General features: G+C 41.1%; 1 protein-coding gene across 1 annotated transcript in view; it reads left to right on the top strand.

Annotated features, from left to right (window-relative positions):
- Nucleotides 1-1,366: 1,366 nt before the first annotated feature.
- The window catches only part of NR1D2 (nuclear receptor subfamily 1 group D member 2), a 29,595-nt gene continuing 8,811 nt past the window's right edge, over nucleotides 1,367-22,150 (top strand). Inside the window, exons 1-7 of the mRNA XM_030329334.1 lie at nucleotides 1,367-1,596; nucleotides 9,728-9,994; nucleotides 11,097-11,185; nucleotides 13,058-13,202; nucleotides 14,993-15,612; nucleotides 18,579-18,764; nucleotides 21,210-21,420. Of these exons, the coding sequence (XP_030185194.1) occupies nucleotides 1,581-1,596; nucleotides 9,728-9,994; nucleotides 11,097-11,185; nucleotides 13,058-13,202; nucleotides 14,993-15,612; nucleotides 18,579-18,764; nucleotides 21,210-21,420 (1,534 nt within the window). The 5' untranslated portion in view covers nucleotides 1,367-1,580. The remainder of the gene's footprint in view (nucleotides 1,597-9,727; nucleotides 9,995-11,096; nucleotides 11,186-13,057; nucleotides 13,203-14,992; nucleotides 15,613-18,578; nucleotides 18,765-21,209; nucleotides 21,421-22,150) is intronic.

Raw genomic sequence — 22,150 nt, 5'->3', positions numbered from 1 at the left:
GTATAGAAGGCAGAGTTGGGGGGTGGGGAGAGTATGGAAGAAATGCAACTTGCTGGTTTCAGGAACTGGAAGATTTACCAAAATAGTAAAGACCGAGATGGGGGAAGAAACAAGCATGTGTGAGTATGCAGTGGATGAGGGGGAAGAAGAAGGAGTGCTGCACACGTAAAAATGTTTTACACATTACATTTCCCCCAACATTTTATACTGAGCATTTTTTTTTTTTTATTTGAGAGAGAGAGAGAAAGGGGCAGAGGGAGAGAGAGCAAGAGAGAATCTCAAGCAGGCTCCATGCAGGTTTCAAAACCCCCCATGCCGGCATCATGACCTGAACCCAAACCGGGAGTTGGACGCTCAACCCACTGAGCCATCCAGGCGCCCTTTACTGAACATTTTCAAACAGCAAATTGGAAAACAATTTTACAGGGATTACCCATATATAACATCTACAATTAACATCTTAATATACTTCTATACATTTGTCTATGCCTCCATCCGTCAGCCCATCTTACTGTTGTAATACATTTCAATTGCAGACATCAATGCGCCTCCCTCTGCATACTTCAGCACACATGTCATCTATTTCCAGTTTCTTCTTTTGGCATAAAATTTACATAAGGTGAAATGCACAAATCATAAGTGTGCATTCATTGAGTTCTGACACATGCATACACCTGTCCACACCTTAAATTTAAGATGCTTAAGGAACATCAAGCTGGCATAATCAAATGGGCTGCTGAAAGTAGAAATCTGGAGCTCAGAGAGGTCTCGGTTTGAAGTGTAAATCTGGCAATCCTCAGAACACAGGTCCATTTAAGCCATGCGATTGGAAGAAATAACCCAGGGGGTGCAGAGTGAAGAAAAATGGGATCTACCCCCAAAGACTCCAGCGTTTAACGGGCTGTCGGGTGAGAGAGCAGGACCTGTAGGGAGGTGAGGCCCCGGGTCCGGAAAGGCCGGTCTGTTCCGCGCCTCGGGGCGGTCCTTGGTAGCAATCGGAGGTGACCCGAGGTGTCATGTGGGGGGTTAGGAGGGGGACGTGACGGGGGGTGCTCCCAATCCGTGGCGGGAAGGTCAGCCTGGAGGAGAGGGAAGAGGGGAAAGAAGAGAAAGGATCCGGGGGGGGGGGAATGGGGAAGGGGGGTAGGGGGACGAAGGAAAGAAGCGAGAAACGAGGGAAGGCGAGAGCAGGCGGCAGCGAGGGGGCGGAGTCGCCGCTGCGGCCGGCAGAGGGGCGGGCGGAGGGAGGGGGTGTGTGCGCGGGTCACATGGTCGCAGCTGCCCTCCCCGTCAGCCGCCCTCGCCGCCGCGGTGCGCTGGCTGCAGGAAGCCGCCGCGCCGCCGCTTTTGTTGTCAGGGACTCCGCGAGGAGCGCCGCTCGCCGGCCGCCGCCGCCCTTTCTCACTGCAGCCCGCTCTCCGGCCGCGGGGCCCGGGTTCCGGGCGTCCCGACCGCCCTGCCCATGAGGGGGCTCCGCGACCACCGCTGCCTCCAGCCCGGGGCGGCGCGGCGCTGAGGCGGAGGCGGCGCTGCCACCTCTGCGGGAAGCGGGCAGCTTCTGTCCCCTCCCGGAGGGCACCATGGAGGTGAATGCGGGTAAGAGCAGGACTGCGGAGGTTGGGGGCACGGCGGAAGGGGCGATCGGAGCCCGCTGGGGCACTTCGCGGGGCGGCGGCAGGGGGTGGCCCCAGGGCTGGTAGGGTGGGCTGCTGCGCGGTGCGTACTGGCTCGCGCCCGGTTCCCGCGTCGCCCCCGGGGCCGCTCCACGGCCGCCCTCCTAGCTCCCTGCAACGCCGCAGCGCGGCCCGGCGGCGCCGGCCCGGCCCCCCCCTCACATGGCCCGGCCGCGCGAGCCACGTGCGCGCTGTGTTTACGTTCGGCGGCGCGCGGGCGCCGGTTGGCTGGGCGGGCGCGTGACGCGGCATTACATAATGGGCGCTGAGGCGGCGGCGGCGGGCGGGGACACGTGAGGCCGCTCGGCTCGGTGACCCACATTCCCCGGGGCCGCAGGGACACGTGGGGGCGGGTGCGCGCGCGCGCCGGCGGGGAGTGCCGCAGCCTTCCGGGAGGCCCCGCCCCCTTGGAACCCTCCGGGCTGTGACGTGGCCGCGATTCCCTCCTCCCCCGCGGGGTTGCACACTGCGGAGGAGGCCGCGCGTGCGCGTGCGGTGAACCTCGCGCCCGGGCGGTCCCGAGGCGGGCGCGGACGCCGCAGTGCCCCCGCTGCCGCTTTCGCGTCGGGGAGGTGACCCCGACGCGCGGAGCCGGGGCCGGGCAGACGCACCCGCAGCAGACTTTGCGGATGCTGAGGAAGAAGTGCGGGGTCAGGGCGCACCGTTGGCCGAGAAAGGTTCCTCGGGGAAGGCTTCGTGCTTCCCAACGCGAGACTCCTTAAAAGAGCTCTGAGGTGCTTCGATGTCGAGCAACGCCGTGCACTTGGAACGGCACTCGCCCTTGTGGTGCTGCTTCTCTATTTCCAAGAAAAATGGTTTGCTCTAGGACGTGACCTATCTTACACACCCTAAGTCATAAAAATGTCTCGAAGATCCCCTAGGGCTGGGAGCCTATAGATCACACCCATAGCTAATCATTCAGATCACGTAGGGTCAGGATGACTCAGGTGATCCTAAGTGAGTCCCAGACTTTATGAAAGGCTGGTCATTGTTTATTTCAGTTAATTTTTTTAAACGCATTGGTTGCCGACCTTTCTTGAACCTGAGAAACAGAATTTGGCTTTATCAGTATTTTGGTTACATTTCCTGTTACAGTGCCAGAGAACAATACCGTATTCCCTTCTGGCCTTCTGTCTGCCCTCAATGATGACCCTCACGCCTGAAGCCGGTGAGGTTACAGAAGAAGCCAGTTTATATTTTTTAAGTTCTGTGCGCTAAAACCCATGCCTCGAAGACCAACGTGTTTTGAGTTTTCCACCAACAGTAAAAATAAAGTGTTTTCTGTGTTTTAATTACCTCTGAGTCTGCTTACCTTTTGAGGATATTTTTTAAAAGTTGGGTAACTCTCATGGAATTCAGCTTTTGCTTGATAAGAATTTAGAAATTACCAGATTGAATTTATTTTAAGCCAGCCTTTAGCCTGAATGAATTTTTCCAGCTCTGCAGCCTCATAAGGTGGGCTAGCCCAGGTGACTAGAAAGTTTTTGTCTGGTTTGAACCTTCCTGGAACAGTATCACTGCTTTTAATCTTGCCTTTCAGAGCTACAAATAATAAAACTTCCTTTGGGTGACTGTTGAACATACCAACCACCCCAGTCAACATGCCACCCCACTCGTTCCGTTTTCAGTTCTCATTACTTGGTCCTTGCTCTGTGTTGTTTTGATCATCATCCTTGTTGCCCTTTGGGCTGTAGCACCCAGTAGTGAATAGCCTCCTGCGGAAACGGTTGGAACGTTACCAAGTTCCGAGTTTTGGATTCTGCTGCAAATGAATTCTCTGGCAGGCTGAGCTTTTGTGGCTTATTCGCTTTGCTGACTCACAGTAACCTTGCAGTAAACTAGAACCTTTTCACGCGAACTGTTTTGAAGCTAGGTTTCCTTCGTTGTGCAGATAATTGACCTGAAGTTGAGGAATTTGCAGTGACCTTATTTTCTCTTGTTCCTTTTGGCTTCATGTTCAACCTTTCTCAAGGTATTATCCAGTATACTAACAATTTCTGCCATATATCTGTTAGAGGGAGAATTGATAAGCTTTCCCTTTAACTTCCTTCAGGTTGTAAATGTTGACCAGGGCTGAGCCAAATCGAGTGCTGTGTGGCACACCTCTGACCCATCCCTTTTTGACATGATCGTATCAGTACAATACACATTCAACTAGTGACCATTTCATCTAACTGTCCTATAATTCATAACATACTGTGTCTCTGTCTTATCCATGACTAATGTAGATGTGAAATAGTGAAGTGGCAGAAATTGACTCCATGCGTTTTTGTCACAGATCCTGAGTGAGTATACCAGGTTCTTTAAATAACTCACTGCACAAACTTCATAACCTTGGCTGTAACTCACATTTTAAGAATTAGGAAAACATTCCCACATGGTTCATTCTTGTTTTTACAAATCTGTATTTCTCCTAAGTTAGAAAGAAAATGTCAGAGAGAGGTAAGGGGAAAGAAGTCACTTGGAGAGAGAAAAATCAAGATCATGGGAAGACTCGGAAGTAGGAGGTTGCTTGACTAGTCAACGGGGTTAAGGGATTCTGAAGGTAGTGTAGAAATAACCTACAGGGAAACCACTGGGTCCATATACCACATTCAGAATTAAAGGAAAGAAGAAAGGATAGGGAGGGTTAGTTTTCTTTGAACACTTCTGATTGAACTCTTCAGTATGATGGTAAAATAATAATCACCAGTAAATGTCAAGTACATACTATGTGCCAGGTCCTTTACAGATGTTACTACTTTGACACCTCATGTTAATTTTATGAAGGTACTGTTGTCACCATTTGAAGATGAAGGGCTAAGTCGATTGTAGTTAATTAACCTATCCAGGCAAGTGATGGAGCCAGATTTTGAATCCAGAAAGTCCACTTGGGGAGCACAAGCTACTTTATGCCTTATTAGCTTTACGTCCACATAGCATTTGATGGTATATGCACAACTTGGTGGTCCTGTCCTCTTGGGGGTGAAGGAGATGGATCCACTTGGTTTGTAATGGTAGAGGGTCATCGCTGACGGAAAAGGATGGGTGGCAGTAGAGCCTCCTAATTTCATCATTCCTGTCTTTTAATCTTTTTGCTGGTCAATCTTTTTTTTCGCCAGACACTAGATTACACTAGTGCCCCCCACCCTAGCAAGTTGCATGGAGACAAAAATACAGTTTTGCAAAATAAGACCCGATTTTTCAGTCACCCCATTGTTTGTTTTCTTAAATCTCTTTACATGGTACGTCATTTAATAATTTGCATGTGTTTCAAGACCCTACTTATTGTCCCCTAGCTTTGTTTGCCCCTCTTGATCTTTGCCTTCTGTAGTACTCTTGTGTGATCCTCAGTGGTTCACAGTAATTTATATGAAACAGTGCTCTCACATTGCACTGGAATGAATGGTTAACACAGCTCTTTCTTCAGTTGGTCTACAGGGCTTTTTAGGGAAGGGACCATGCTGTTCTCTGGAGCCCTGACACTCAGGACACAATGGGAAGTTTAGTGCTTCAATTAGATCTATTTTACCATCCTGTGAGTAGAAATTGTTAGTAACCTACTTTTAAAATGAGAAAACCAAAACTTCTTGATGGTTTCATTCTAAGTCACAAGGCACAGTCATGAGTTGAACTCAAGCATACTTTCCAGGATGGTGGGCAGTGGGAGTGGGAGGGTTTTGGTGATGGGCAAGCCTAGAATTGGGGTAAGAAAACCCCAATATATGGCCAACAGTAAGTGCTTCCCAGCAGTATAAAATTAGATATTGACTTCTAGCTTGTCTGAAGTTGACCACTGGGTAAGCCCTTGCCTGGGAACCTGGCTCAGCTCCAGGGATTTTTTTTTTTTTTTTTTCCCAGCTAAAAATAGAGAAGACTGTCTCAGCTAATTTTAGCTTGAGGCATCTAAGAAGTACATTCTGCCTGTTTCTGGAAGTGTTGGGACTTGCTGGTTCGGGGATTTTACCTTTCTTGCATTATCATCAAAAACCTTATGTGTAAAAACCACTTTAATAATCACCTTGTATGAACACTACACTTCATTTTAATCTTGTAGTAAAGCTGGCAGATATGCCCATTTATATAGAAGGTAACTCAGATTTAGAGAGAACGAAAGTGACTTGCTTGCCCAGGTCTTCACAGTAAGAAATGATAGTCTGTATTCTGGCCTGGGTCTCTACTCCTGGGTCTGCCACTTAGCAGCTGTATTTATATTAAACCTCTCTAAGTTCCTCATGTGAAAAATGGGATGATGGAAGTTAATTCTTGTGAGGTTGAAATGTGACATGAAATTGTGTCATTTTATTCTTGGCATTTGGTAGGTACTTTGTGACTTGTAGTTTTCACTTCCCTTCATTAGGCTGAGGAAGTATTAGATTAGTATTACTCTCTTGGAAATTAAAATGTAACCCATTTGGGTTATTAACCATCTGGACAGTAGGTTGGTGTCTGGTAGCAAGAGTAGATGCTAAGACCGCTAAATCAGTGTCGAAGGTCTTGCTAGGAGAATGTAGCTGCTTCTAGATGGGTCATCTTTGATACCATGGTGCCTGGCACAAATGCTTGTCATAAATGATTGTTAAACTCCCTAAAGATAGGAATTGGATATTAACTGGACTGATACTAGCTCAGTAATTTTTCTTAGGTTTGATTTTGGAGGTTTTGAAAGGAAGGTGCATTTTGTGTAGTTCATAACAATACCTTCCCAGTCAGTGCTTTAATTCCTTCCATTGCCCAGCCATTAGGGATAGCTCTGATTTCTGCAAATTTATTTCTAAGGTGAGGTAGTCAGAAGACCTTGTGAACATACATGGCTCTCTCAAATGCTAGTCCCAAGAAAGTCTTATTTAAGGAAAACTATTAGTTTCTCATCTTGCATCATCTTTAGATGTAAGGAAGTGAATTTACCACCTAAAGTGGTAGTACTTTAAATGAGACAAATAGCTGTGAGACCTTCCTCTGGGAATTTATTGAAGACTAATATTTTCCTTTGGATTCAATTCTGGGTGTACACACGTGAAAAAAGTAGCAGTTTGCTAACACTTGGAATTTCGGATATGAACTTCTAAAGTTTTATGAAAACATGGTTTTACCCAGTAGTACGACATTTGCTAGCTTTCCAAGTTAAAATTGTTTCTCTCTGGATTCACAATGTATTAAGGGTATTTAGGCAGTTATGTCAATGAAAACATCAACTTTAAAAACTATAAACTAATTTGTGCTTTAATTCAGTGATTGTACCTATTCCTAAACTTCAACATTGAAACAGATTACCTAGGGAACTTGTTAAAAATTAAAAATGCTCATTCCTGAGGGGGTCTTCTCTAGTTTCTGCAGGGCCTTGGAAACATGTATTTTGAAAAAGCACCAGGTTTTTCTGATGATACATATTTTACATATGAGTTTATGAGAATAAACTCAGAGTTAGGAAGCTTTCCTCCTCTATATTTGGTTTCTTAGGAGCTTTCAAAATTAGCAGTAGATGAAATTTCTCTTACTAAGATTACCCTTGGTTGTATTTTCTTCCATTGAGCACAGGTAAAGACATTGGCTTGTGACAGTCCCAGTTTTACTGTGTAACAGCTTTATTGTGTATCAGTATCACCAAGAGGTTGATTAAAGTTTCTGATTGAGTACATCTGGAGTGGGACATGAGAACTTGGATTTCTAACAGATTTGTAGGTGATGCTGAAGCCCTTCATCCAGGGATCACACTTTGAGAATGACTGGTTTATAGGTGGGGAACACATTGCAGCTCTAATAGTAATCATAAAGCTCTGGTTTCGCTCTGGAAAGATAAGCACATGCCAAGAGAACATCTGGGAGGTGGGTTAGTCTAGAAAGAACAGTCACTCCTCCAACTTCAAGACTCATGGCAGGCATGTGCTTAGTGAATGGAAAAGTGGATGGAATTCTCCACATTATTTATATTTTTGTCTTTAAAATTCAAGTACATTTAGTTGCATTTGTGTATAGTAAACTCTTCTGATTTTCCTGGCATAGTAGGTGCCATTTTAACTTCTCTTTTGGGTTGTGACCAAAATCCCTAAGAGTAATGGTTTTGCTTTACTTCTCAGGAGCTTCCCATTCTGGGTATGTTTAATTGGTACTTAACTACACGTCTGGTACCTTATTTCAATACTACAGACTAAAAGTGACTCAATATTCCTCTGCCCATTTTTAAATTTTCTGTAGATGGAAATGTCTTTGTCTTTGGAATTGGTTTGGCCTCAGCATATTGTGTGTGTGTGTGTGTGTGTGTGTGTGTGTGTGTGTGTGTGTGTGTGTTGACTTACAAAGTGTGGCTGTTATCTAAAAATAAAAAGATCGGGGAATCACATCTCAGAGAAGGTTTTTATTTCAGAGTGAGTACTTAAATTGCAGTTGTTACTTAGGTAATGTGTAGAACTCTCCACTTATTACTCTGTATAGTTAGATTGTTGTCAGAAATGCCTTGTTTTGCTTATGACTTCCTAGTAATGCTTTATGCTGTTTGGGATCTGTCCATGTTATTAAATGTGGGCTTCAGAAAGGCAGAGAAGTAGGTCTTAAAAATATCTATGGCAGGCTTATTACCTGTAAAGCATGTATAGAGAATTAAGAGACACTGTGTACCTGCACCTAGGTGCTTATGGTCTAGGTGAGAAAGAGATGGAAACAGGTAAACAGTAGGTTTGTTTAAGAGTTCAAGACAGTGATAGAAGAGATAATTTTACCTTTATATCACAATGAAAAAGCCCACAAATGTTTGTTGATGATAGAGGAAAGAGGAAAAGAAACCACAGATCTTGGCAGAAGAGATAAGAGTTAGTTGTTTGGCCTGCGACTTGGAAAAATAATATATTTGGCTATGAGATTACTTTTGCAGCACTTTGCATCTTTTTTTTTTAAATTTTTTTTTTCAACGTTTATTTTTATTTTTGGGACAGAGAGAGACAGAGCATGAACGGGGGAGGGGCAGAGAGAGAGGGAGACACAGAATCGGAAACAGGCTCCAGGCTCCGAGCCATCAGCCCAGAGCCCGACGCGGGGCTCGAACTCACGGACCGCGAGATAGTGACCCGGCCGAAGTCGGACGCTTAACCGACTGCGCCACCCAGGCGCCCCAGCACTTTGCATCTTTGAAGGAAGATGTTTGAAATTATACCCTAAAAAGAATTTTAAATCTTATTTCTTAACGTGGGAGGTTTACAGTCTCTAAGCGGGCAAGGCCAGTTTTCACAGGGGTTGTGGAGGTTATATTGGTGAAGTTGTGAATGGTATTTTGAGAGTAGCTCTGTGGAGAGAGAATTAGCATCAGCCTTAATGTTATTCTCTTATAGCATGCATTCTTTCAGCCTCTTTAACATTTATTGTAAGTAGCGAGTCAGAAGAACAAGTGGCGAGTCTGGATTCCTTAAGAGCTGTTTACAGGTAAGTGTGTCTGCAAATCTAGTGGCAGAAACAGGTGGAGAAGGGAGAGCGTGGAACTGGTGATCAGTGGATAGTGGTAGAAGTCTTCAGCATCAAAACAAAGATTCTGGTAGCAAAAGGATGAAAAGTTTCCCATTTTGACATAAATTATCTGGAGTTCCAAGTATTACATCTGTTTTTGGTTAACCTATGTTTTAGCCAAGTGCTGGGGGAGGCAAATGCTGAAGTCATTGTTTCTAGGGTTGTGTCACATAAAGGTATAATGAAGGAGGCAAAGAGGGGACCAGAAATAGATTTCTTCATGGATGAAACAGATTGTTCACTCTAACCTGTGTAGTCACTCAGGAAGGTTTTTCATTCCTTTAAAAAAAAAAACTGGAAAATGAAAAGCTTTAGGTTCAGATCTTTCTGTGTTCAGAATAACTAAGCCAGTGAGAGCCTTTTCATTTTTTGAATCCGTGGAAGTGATATGTTCTTTGAACTTTGTGGAAGCAGGAAGAATTAATAGTAGGTAATAAGGAAATAAGTTATTCTCCTTTTTGGGTCAACTGAGATTTAGTCAGCAACCTGTTTCTAAGGTTAGTGATTTTACTGTTCAGATTTCAAAAAGGAGAAAACATATTGTGTATCTAATTAATCTGAATTCTCCCATCTTTTTCTAGGAGGTGTGATTGCCTATATCAGTTCTTCCAGCTCAGCCTCTAGCCCTGCCTCTTGTCACAGTGAGGGTTCTGAGAACAGTTTCCAGTCCTCCTCCTCTTCTGTCCCATCTTCTCCGAATAGCTCTAATTCTGATAACAACGGAAATCCCAAAAATGGTGATCTCTCCAGTATTGAAGGCATCCTGAAGAATGATCGAATAGATTGTTCTATGAAAACAACCAAGTCGAGTGCACCGGGGATGACAAAGAGTCACAGTGGAGTGACAAGTAAGTGACTTTAGTTTTCAAGGGTTGGTGCCATTAATTGCAGGTGGGGCTTATTTGATCAGTTTTTCATTTGAGTGTAATTTCACCCTCTTTTGGGTAATCATAGTTTAGTAGTTAGAGAAGAAATCAGTGATGATTTTAAACGTTACAGCCTAGGGCTGTCCTAATTCGTTCTTGACACAGAACAAGGTACGTGGCTATGCACTCTGCCTGTGTTTCCTCGAGGGTAGCTCCTTTTACCACATTTTCGCAGTTGCCTTTCTTCTGGACTCTTGGTACTGAATCCGGTTTCTAGAACAGAGTACTTACTTGTTGTAGGAAGGGGTTTGCTTTCATGAAGTTGGAGCTAGGAACATTTGGAATTAGAAAACAAAGCAGCATTGGGATAACCAAATGAGTGGTGGAATTTGGACCCCTGAGTGAGTGTGGAGGTAAGACTGGCTGATACAGGGGAGGAATGGTGCCTGTAAGGTGAATCGAACTTAGTATTGTACAGCAGCCTGTGGAGACATCTGTTTGCACCTTCTGCTAATTGACTTTTTTGTATGACTTTTTAATTCTTACTGAGGAGAATTGTTTTTAGTTCTGGTTGCATATATGGTGTAAAAGTAACTCTACCCTTAACAAAATTTCAGTGTATGCTTAAAATCATCAGGAAAGGAAAAAACCAGCTCTCAGATATTTCTGACAGTCCCATAAATTGTGTTTTATTTAAATTTTATTTATTTATTTTGAGACAGAGCAAGTGGGGGAGAGGCAGAGAGGGGAGGAGAGAGAATCCTAAGCAGGCTCCACACTATCAGAGGCAGAAGCTGACACGGGGCTCCATCTCATGAACTGTGAGATCATGACCTGAGCTGAAACCAAGAGCGGGATGCTTAACCGACTGAGCTAGGTGCCCCCCATAAACTGTGATTTAAAAGAACACTAAGATTTCTTTTGGTAATTTAGTGTAAAGATATTTTTGCATTATAAAAGTAGATTTTGTATCTTTTTAAAGTACTTACAAATTGAATAAAATAAACTGGAATCAGTTGGAAAGAAAGCAAACGGTTGAAGTTTTTCTTCCAGCTTTATACTTTTATATCTGTTTGTGTCTTAGAATTTAGTGGCATGGTTCTACTGTGTAAAGTCTGTGGGGATGTGGCATCAGGATTCCACTATGGAGTTCATGCTTGTGAAGGCTGTAAGGTAAGCTACTGATTCTGGGAATAAAGAAATTGGAGTTAGGTTTGTCAGTTTCCACAGTTGCTAACCTGGGATGATGAGAAGTCAGCAGCTACTCTTACAGTTTTAAGCATTTTAGGTAGTATATGAACATAACTTGTTTTGAAAAATATATTCAGCAGTAAAAGTATTTCTTTTTTCTTTAGGATTTTGATCAAAATAAATTTGCTCTTTCACTTAGTTAGGGTATGAAACTGAGTACACAAATTGTGTATTCTGTAATGCATCAGGCACTGTTCCAGGTGGTGGGGAAATAGGGAGCAAAACAGACAAGGCACTGCTTGTTGGAACTGAGTTTAAACCAAGCTTTGAATAGGTCTCCTCAAATATGATGACATTCTGATAGGTCAGATATTAGCAGTTGGGAATAACTCCTACAATACTTGTAAAAATGTGGTATCTTGAGAAGTAATGCCAAATGACTAAAAGAATCTTGAATATAAATTGATTACTTGGGAAACCTCATTTTTAAGTTCAAGTGAGTATTTCTTGGTTAGAGTGTCAGCTAATTCCAAGTGAGATAGTTTATACCTCCTACTTATATCCAGGGAATCTTTCCCTCTTTTTTGAAAATCTGGCCCAGTTCTTTCTCCTGAGTATCAAAAATTAATATGACCAAGACATTTGCTCTTGCCAGAAGCAAGAATCCAATTTGGCAAGATATGATGGGTGAGCAAGATAATGAATATACGTGATGGAAGAAGATATATTTTCTAGGGTGGCTCTGAATGAATTGAGTTTGGTAGCCCTTAATGGCTGGGTCATTTCACAAGACTAGTCAGTATTTTATATAGAAGTAGCATTTTTCCACTGTTTTAAACATTCTGTAAATACTGTTTTACTGTTTTTAAAATTTTTATAACAATGTGAAGTAATTGTAGAGCAGTCATTGTTCTCACTTTACGGCTAGAGAAACAAAAAGTACAAGCAAATGAGTCTGTGTATCTTTGATAAATACACATAATTGTTCCACACCCTTTTAGAGATTTGTCTAGTTCAGATATTCTGGTATCCAAGTATAATATTGAAGTAATAAAGTGTAAAAATGTTGTATTTCAAAATTACTAACAGATTCATGAAATGTGTGGTTAATTATGATACTCAAGGAAACTGCAATTTAAAATCTTGGTAATTGTGTTCTTGACTTTTCTGTTCTTCCTGGGAACGTGAAGCTGGAGATCTTGGAAGACCTATCACAGAGCATGTGCTTAAACTGTTTGTGTAGTAAAGATAGTTATTTGTAGCCATAGAGCTGGGAATGGTCTTTCCTTGGATCATTAGTTGCTCTGTGGGTGGTGTGGTGTCACACTTACCTATTGCTAACAAGTTGCCAGAAATATCCGGCACTTGTAAGTAGACTTTGCTGGTGTCATCAGGTAATGATCCAGGAAAGACCCAGCTCTACTAATGTAATCCTTGGTTCTAGTGAGGGAATTACACCTGTGGAACACATTTCTCTGTCAACTCTTTAAAAATCAGTCATTCATGTTTTAAGAGTTTTGGGATTTGTATGTAATTGAAGTTTGGGCTGGAAAATGTGGTTTGTGGCAGGGGCTGGTAACAGCATGAAGTGTAGTAAAGAGGTGCTTGGCAAGCTCCAAGGTTCTCCAAAGGGAAGGAGCAGAAGAGTTTTATTGGGCTAGTAGGCATAGGTGCTTACTAATACCAGTAAGAATCCAGTTAAATTCTGTGTGTCAGTGTTCTATACCCCTGTGTTCTAAGCGCAAATTATTTCCCAGGTAGCTAGTGAAATGCTTGTTAGTTGTGAGGGGGTGTGCTTACAAGGAGCCCATCTGGATGTTTTTAAATGAATGAATACATCTCCTTTGTTCTTAGGGTTTCTTTCGGAGAAGCATTCAGCAAAACATCCAGTACAAGAAGTGCCTGAAGAATGAAAACTGTTCTATAATGAGAATGAATAGAAACAGATGTCAGCAGTGTCGCTTCAAGAAGTGTCTGTCTGTTGGAATGTCGAGAGATGGTATGTTCCCACTTTAATGAGTGCTCTTCTTAAAACATATGGAGCTAGGCTTTTTACTCCTCAGCATAAACCAGACCTGTAGGCCAGTAACCAGTGCCCTTCTTGTGCTTAGAGTGAAGCAGATTTTAGAAAAACACATTTTGATACCTTGTAAGATGCCAAATTCATTAAAGTCAAATTTTAGCATTATCACCCTGGAAACAGCTTTTGGCTCTCTTTTTGGGGCTTCTTATAAAAGACTTCTTTGTATACAGTTTGAATACTTTTTTCCTAAAAAAGAATTCGTTTTTCTTGGTATAGGAATCCTTGGCTCTTTCTCCTTGATTTTTTAGCATTTCTGAGGAACCCATTTCTCCTATGTGAATTATCTCTATGACTTTCTCAGCCCTAAGATGATAATGTGCTTTTAGGGACAGGTCTGAATATATTGAAAGGAGATGCAAAATTGAAAGAAACAGTAGGGTCTGGAGTGGAGGTGGTTGCTAAATTCTGGCATGATCCATTCCCATAAAAAATAAAAGTTAATTTTCAGGATTATTAGTATTTTCTGTGGATGACATCACTGGGAAATTTGACTCTTATGCTTAGGGAAATCACGTTTGGATAGTCTCATTCAGTTCTAAGTAACATAACAGAAGAGTATGAGGTTTTCCGAGGGACTAGTTTAGTAGGATTAACTAAGAACTGCAAAGAATGAACCTGATATTTATCTAGGGAAGGGTCACTTAAGCAATCCCTTAGGTTACTCTAATACATTACACAAATACTGTTTGTAATAAAGAGCTTCGTGAGTAATGGATTTCAGCAATTGATGTTTTGGATTTAATTTGGATTTAATATAAAAATTTTTTTTATATTACTGGAAATATTAATGCAAAGTTGGTGGATATTGTGATTTCCTCAAAAGAATAAAAATGGCAATCATTTGTGAAGGAGGGAGTAGAGGTAGAGCGTTGAACATGATAAAACTGTCCACTATAGCAATAATGTCAGAGGCTACAATTAGATTAGGAAGGCTTTCTTGCCGGGTGGATATATTGGATTTTTATTATCTCTGTATAAATATTAGACTAGAAAGCTTTTATGTTCTACTCCTCAGGGATAGGAATGTTGGAGACACGACACATTTTAAGACTCACCTCTAAAATAATGGAGGATGCATTATTTAATTTTTATTTATTTTATTGATTTCAATTAAAGTCCAAGTTTTCAATAACTGCCTTTCTCTTGATTGTGTTTTTTTAATTAAAAAAAATTTTTTTTAAAGATTTTCTTTTTTAAGAAGCTGGAAAAGGAGAACAAACCATTTAATAGTTGGGTCTTGAGAATAGGGTTACAGAATGAATTGACAAAGGTCAGGTGTTCAAGGAATGCTTGTACCTACTAGGTTTCATTAACATTAATGTCTGTGGGTAGCTGAATCCCATGTGCCTTCTTAAAAACAGAGCCTTCAGCCTTATTAATAGGTACTGTATAGTAATGCTGACTGCTTCAATGTGATTTTCATTAGTTAATTTCAGATTTCTTAGATTGCTTATAAAATACCCAGGACCTAATAGATCTTCTCTTAGCTTTGTTTTGGGAGAAAAATGGACAAAATTTCCCCTCTATTTCTTATGGTGTATCAAAAACATAACCAGCAAGTTTAGAATAATTTGGGCCACAGACATACAGATACTCTTTACTTGTATCACTAGAGGCCATAGCTATTAGAGATAGTTTTGTGCTATTCTTTTGTATAAACAGGTCTTATTTAGAATATAGACCTTAAACATTTTTTTCTTCAATAGCTGTTCGGTTTGGTCGTATTCCTAAGCGTGAAAAACAGAGGATGCTAATTGAAATGCAAAGTGCGATGAAGACCATGATGAACAGCCAGTTCAGTGGTCATTTGCAGAATGATACATTAGAACATCATGAACAGACAGCCTTACCAGCCCAGGAACAGCTGCGACCCAAGCCCCAGCTGGAACAAGAAAACATCAAAAGCTCTTCTCCCTCTTCTGATTTTGCAAAGGATGAAGTGATTGGCATGGTGACCAGAGCGCACAAGGATACCTTTATGTATAATCAAGAGCAGCGAGAAAACTCAGCAGACACCATGCAGCCTCAGAGAGAACGGATTCCCAAGAGCATGGAGCAATATAATTTAAATCATGACCATTGTGGCAGTGGGCTTAGCAGTCATTTTCCATGTAGTGAGAGCCAACAGCACCTCAATGGACAGTACAAAGGGAGGAACATAATGCATTACCCAAATGGGCATGCCATTTGTATTGCAAATGGACATTGTATGAACTTCTCCAATGCTTATACTCAACGAGTATGTGATAGAGTTTCGATAGATGGATTTTCTCAGAATGAGAACAAGAATAGTTACCTGTGCAACACTGGAGGGAGAATGCATCTGGTATAGTGAAATCTGTTTGTTTGTTTGTTTGTTTTTTTGCCCTATTTGCATCAAGGAAAGCTTTGAAGGTTTTCTTTTATTTTGGGGGGAATATATCAACTTGAGGGGCAGGGGTAGTGTCAGAGAACCTGAGAGTTATACAATCAATTTTGTGTAGTATTTTAGTTCAAATAGTTCTAATAAACATCATTTGTTGAATGACCTAATTTCACACAGAACTAGGTACAGGCATGTGATTTGATTGATACGAAGATTGGGATTAGGATTTTATGTAAAATGTGGGTCATGTAGAATTGGCCCCCTTTTTTTTTTAAATTTTTAATGTTTATTTATTTTTGAGAGAGAGAGAGAGAGAGAGTGAGTGAGTAGGGGTGGGGCAGAGAGAGAGGGAGACACAGAATCCAAAGCAGGCTTCAGGCTCCCAGCTGTCAGCACAGAGCCTAACTCCAGGCTCGAACTCCCGGATCTCAAGATCATGACCTGAGCCAAAGTCAGAAGCTCAACCGACTGAGCCACCCAGGTGCCCTTAGAATTGTTCCTTTAATTCTTAGAAATACCTTTCAAAATTTAAGTATTCTGATTAATCACTACCCTACTAGCTTTGGGATTTTCTCAAAGGGCAGATCAATTTAGCTTGCTAAAGTTAGTAATCCTTTGATTTCATTTTTTTTTTTTATTATTCAAAAAGATTTTTTTCTTCGAAGTTTATTCATTTTTGAGAGGGAGAGAGAGACAGAGCATGAGCAGGGGAGGGGTGGAGAGAGAGAGAAGGAGACAAAGAATTCAAAGCAGGCTCCAGGCTCTGAGCTGCACGGAGCCCGATGTGGGGCTCAAACTCACAAACTGCGAGATCATGACCTGAGCTGAAGTCGGACACTTAACCAACTGAGCCATCTAGGTGCTCCAGTAATCCTTTGATTTTTAGGGAAGAAGTTTTCTTTAACCATTATAGTGCAAAAAGTTTTGAGTATAGGACATGGATAGGTGTTTTACTGTTTGAAAATTTAGGAATATTTTAATTTAATACACTGGTTTCTATGGATTTTCTCAGACTTTATCTTAGGAAATGAGTTAGTGTTATTTAGGAGATGATTTAATGTTATTTATAAAATTCAAGTTTTTTTTTATTTTAATAAAATACAACAGTTTACATGAAAGTACAGTATTTATATTCAGCCAAAATTTCATCAAAAACAGAAGTACCACACCATTTCCAGTTTAAACCATTAGGTCCTTTGATATAGGCTTGGTATTTTCTATCCAGGTAATTAAAGTCTTCTTTTTTCATTTTCAAAATAGCTGACTCTACCCCAATTCTTTTGTTAGAATTTTCTTGTCACTTGCAAGTATTTGATTCCATGGATCTTAAAAGTGACCTTATATTTTATTAGACTTACGGGCTGCCTTAGGAGGGAAACGTGTAAGCATTTAGGTTCTAATTTTGTGGTGTTCTCCATGGTTATAGAATCATCCCATTCCTGGATTGCCTATGGATTTAGCAAAAATTTAAAGGCTGATGTTACTAATAGAGTATGCAGTGAATTTCATAATCTTTTTATTTTATTTATTTTTTTCCTATTTTTTAAATTTTACCTCATTTTATTTTTTTAAATTTACATCCAAATTAGTTACCATATAGTGCAACAATGATTTCAGTAGATTCCTTAGTGCCCTTTACCTGTTTAGCCCATCCCCCCTCCCACAACCCCTCCCGTAACCCTCAGTTTGTTCTCTATGAGTCTCTTCTGTTTTGTCCCCCTCCCTGTTTTTATATTATTTTTGTTTCCCTTCCCTTATGTTCATCTGTTTTGTCTCTTCAAGTCCTCATATGAGTGAAGTCATATGATTTTTGTCTTTCTCGGACTAACTTCACTTAGCATAATACCCTCCAGTTCCATCCACGTAGTTGCAAATGGCAAGATTTTATTCTTTTTGATTGCAGAGTAATACTCCGTTATATATATATACCACATCTTCTTTATCCATTCATCCATCAGTGGACATTTGGGCTCTTTGCATACTTTGGCTATTGTTGATAGTGCTGCTATAAACATGGGGGTGGATGTGTCCCTTCGAAACAGCACACCTGTATCCCTTGGATAAATGCCTAGTAGTGCAATTGCTGGGTCGTAGGGTAGTTCTATTTTTAGTTTTTTGAGGAATCTCCATACTGTTTTCCAGAATGGCTGCACTAGCTTGCATTCCCATCATCATCTTTTTAGTGTCCTTCTCTTTGGCTTCCCAGTTTTTCCTCACCAATCCTTATGTAGAAGGCGCCCTTTGTATCTCTCATCATTGTTTTCTAGTTGAACAAGTGGGGGCCAGTAGTCATACCAGTGTTTATGAAATAAATGGTCAACGACCTTTTTAAAAAAGTGAGGCATCTCACTATTTTCCCTTCTTTGAAATTGTAACATTGTAATTGTGTGATTTAGAAAAAAGTGAGTTTGAAATATTAAGTAAATGTTGGGCTTGGGTTCTAGGCCTGTGACTTCTAGCTGTATTCGGATAAATCATTAAACCGCTTAGAGTCTCATTTCCTCATCTAAGAAATGGTAATTATATTATCTGCTATCACTAATGAATAGGATTGACAATCAAGTATGTGTGAATTTGTTTGAAAATCATAAAACCAGCATAAGGTGGCAGCAGTGTTACAAAATAAAGTTTTAAACCTGTGCAACAGGTTTTTTGAAATAGCTTAGGCTGCCTCTTTTATGATAAGTTAATTGGTACTTAAACCAGGTTGCCATGAGGCTTTCTCACATAAGGCAAGTAGCAAGAAGAGAAAATGTTAATATTTCACATAAGGCAAGTAGCAAGAAGAGAAAATGTTAATATTCGTAGATAGCACCTGTGTCTGAGAGTTCTTTTCATATTGGGGTTTCCAAAGATTGAGATGCTACTTTTGAAGTTTCTTTACCACCTCTCACAATTGAAGAAGTTTTCTGTTTTGTGCATACTAGGTTTGTCCAATGAGTAAGTCTCCATATGTGGATCCTCATAAATCTGGGCATGAAATCTGGGAGGAATTTTCAATGAGCTTCACCCCAGCAGTGAAAGAAGTTGTGGAGTTCGCAAAGCGTATTCCTGGATTCAGAGATCTCTCTCAGCATGACCAGGTCAACCTTTTAAAGGCTGGGACTTTTGAGGTAGGTTTATTTATCTGGAATATCGATGCAGGGTGTAGGTGGTATTTTATTCTCACGGACATTTTCATTCTTCTCTAAATAAGTATTTATAGTTTAGAGGCTGAAGGTGCCAACAAAAGAATAACAATCTCAGGATCTTGGGAAGAGATGAGATAAATACAGAGTTTCTTAGGACTTGAGATAAAACTGCTCTGTATTCCCGGAATACAGACTTCATCCAGTATTACTTTCAAGCGTGGACTGCAGGCAGGTTCTGCAGAGTGTTACTAGATACCTACTCCGAGCCTAGCCCGGTGTTTCAGCACAGAATACAAGGAGTAAATAGGATGTGGTTTTTCTCTTTTAGGAGATTGTAGAATGTTTGGGGGATAGGTGAAACACGTCTTACGTGCTATTTCATACCCTCTCCGCCTCATCCAGAATCTGTGGCTACTTTTTCTACTCCAGTTTCTCTTGCTGTGATGTATTCTGCCCAGGCGCGGGGCAGCCACTGTTGCCAACTGGAGTAGGACAGGGTGCCTTTCTTTGTGCTGAGTTAGATGCCTCTGACCTGTCTTCCTCAGGGCTTTCCCGGTGCTGCTGAGGTGTGAAGAGCCTCAGGACTTCCTCAGAGCTTCCCTAAGCATTATTCCAAAATGTAGAGTGGTGGGTGGGAAGGTGGTGTCTAGTGGGCTGAATCTAATTAGTGGGTAAGAGACCCAGGGGATATATTTTGTCTCTTCCCTGCTGGTCCCATAAGACTGAGCTATCAGTTGTTAACGATACTGAGTGGTGGCCAGCTCAGTAATACATCCTCTGATATTTTCTTTTTTTCCTTCCTAGTCTTACTTCCTTTTTCCTCAGTTCTCTTTTCACATGGGGTAGTGCACACCCCACATAAACTTTTGCCTTAGGTCCTATTTTCTGGGGCACCTGGACTGGAATGGAGGAGCCATACTCATTAATAAAATAGCTCTGGTATAGTTTAAAAGTGAAACCATTAGGTTAGGATTTTTGGAAAACATTAGAGTTAAGATTTAAACTCTGAATCTTAGAGGGATGTCAGTGATGAAGTTCAGTTTACTCATTTTTGAGGTTAGGTGACTGTGGCTCAGAGAGGTGAAGAGATTTTTCTTGGATTACCAATAAATTCCTAACACAGGACCAGAACACAGATCCCAGACTCCAAGACTAGTGTTCTTTCCACCTTGTGATTTGTTTTGGGATTGCTGTATTCTAGAGTTAGAGCTGTCTTGGGGTGCTTGGGTGGCTTCGTGGCTTAAACACCTGACTCTTGGTTTTGGCTCAGGTCGTGATCTCACGGTTCGTGGGTTTGAGCCCCACCACGTTGGTCTCCGTGCTGATGGTGCAAAGTCTGCTTAGGATTCTCTCTCTCCCCCTTTCCCTCTGCCCCTCCCCTGCTTGTTTGCTCTCTCTTTCAAAGTAAATAAATAAAAACTTAAAAAAATAGAATTAGAGCCATCTTCATAAAAGGTTCATTCTCTTTTGGATTGTCTTGAGTAAAACAGGTCTTTGGGGGGATTTGCAAAGGGGAGGTATTTGTTCAGTATTCCTCTGGTTTTGAGAGAAGTATGTGGCATAGATGCCACCATTTACTATAGGGGAGGGGAGGGAGTGCTGTAGGTAAGCAGTTGTTGACTGATTTGTTTTGGGTTTGAATTACGACTTGGTGTCTGGAACACTTCTGTTATAGTTTTGTGTATTGTCTCTTTGGGTTATGGTTTCTTGAAATAGTCTAATTAGAGTGTATCTGCTACATTTGCCTTGGCTGCATTTGGTGTTTTGATGTCCCCAAGTGTTGCATTAAAATATTGTTCTTTTTACTTATGATTTAGGTACCATGTGATATACTTGGTAGTTTAAAAAGTTTAATGCCTTTGGCCAAGGCTCACTTTCAGATTTCTTGGCATTATTGCCTACTTTAATTTTGTATTTGCATTTCACAATTTTTATTAATAGAGTTTCAGAGTATCACAGGACTGAAGTGTTTTGCCACTAGTGGCTGGAATTTTTTTGATGTGCTTCTTCAGATATTTATTGCTTTGGTAGAGAATTTGCCTTAAGGAAATGGTTTTGGGTAAAAATAAGCTAGGTTTTTCTTTTACAACCTTCTTTTATATGTAGGCTGTTTTTTTAATTAAAAAAAAATTATTTTTTAACGTTTGTTTATTTCTGAGAGAGAGAGACAGAGTGCGAGCTGGGGAGGGGCAGAGAGAGAGGGAGACACAGAATCCAAAGCAGGCTCCAGGCTCTGAGCTGTCAGCACAGGGCCCGATGTGGGCTTCGAACCCACGAACTGTGAGATCATGACCTGAGCCGAAGATGGATGCTTAACCAACTGAGCCACCCAGGCACCCCACATGTAGGATGTTTCTTAACTGACTTGAATACTGAATTACTTCTTAGTATTCCTTCAAATACACTTAAGTCTTTTTCTTTTTCCAGGTTTTAATGGTACGGTTTGCATCATTATTTGATGCAAAGGAGCGTACTGTCACCTTTTTAAGTGGAAAGAAATATAGTGTCGATGATTTACACTCAATGGGAGCAGGGGATCTGCTAAACTCTATGTTTGAATTTAGTGAGAAGCTAAATGCCCTCCAACTTAGTGATGAAGAGATGAGTTTGTTTACAGCTGTTGTCCTGGTATCTGCAGGTAAGCAAGCTGGTTCAAAATTGTGCCACACCTAGAATACAGTGACCTAGTGGGGAGAAGGTGGAACTACGTTCCAGCAAGCTATATAGAAGGCAGGAGGGACTTAAGACGTTACACTGTGTGAATCTGTTATTTTTGCATAATTAATTTTTTAATCATGACATTAGAAGTCAAAAGTGCTATATAGTAATAAAATGATGTTTAGATCGAAGCCTCACATTTACCACAAGTCTTAGTCTTTAGCTTTTTGTAACTGTTTTGCAAGTCTAAACTGTTATTTTTGTGGATTTAATTTTTAGATTAGTAGGTTTTTCTGATATGAATCTATGTTTTAATCAAAATATGTGTTACTTGAAAATGTTAAAAGTAGCAAGATATATTAGTGTGGTTTGTAACAAAAACTGATGAATTATGAGTATGCTTTTACCCTGCTTTGCCACTGAATTTTCTCTGTGATTGCATAAATAATTCTATTCTTTTGGGTCTTGGTTTCCTCATCCTGTGAAAGCAAGGGATTGTACCATGTGAACCAGCCTGGAGTCTGGCACAGAATAGGTGCTTAGTTACTATTTGAATGAGTGATCAAGATTTTTGAGTTCCTAACATTTAATGTTTGTTTGTATGAGTCATTGATGATTTCCAATTTCCCTGCAACCCTGCATTTATATTATAGTTATTTCTGACCGAAGTATTTCAATTTAGATAATAGCTATTAAGATAATAGCAAATG

Source organism: Lynx canadensis, chromosome C2 (assembly GCF_007474595.2).
Source record: "Lynx canadensis isolate LIC74 chromosome C2, mLynCan4.pri.v2, whole genome shotgun sequence".
In the NCBI taxonomy this organism is placed as follows: domain Eukaryota; kingdom Metazoa; phylum Chordata; class Mammalia; order Carnivora; family Felidae; genus Lynx; species Lynx canadensis.
Note: the sequence above shows the minus strand (reverse complement) of the source record. Positions and strands in the feature narration are given on the sequence as shown.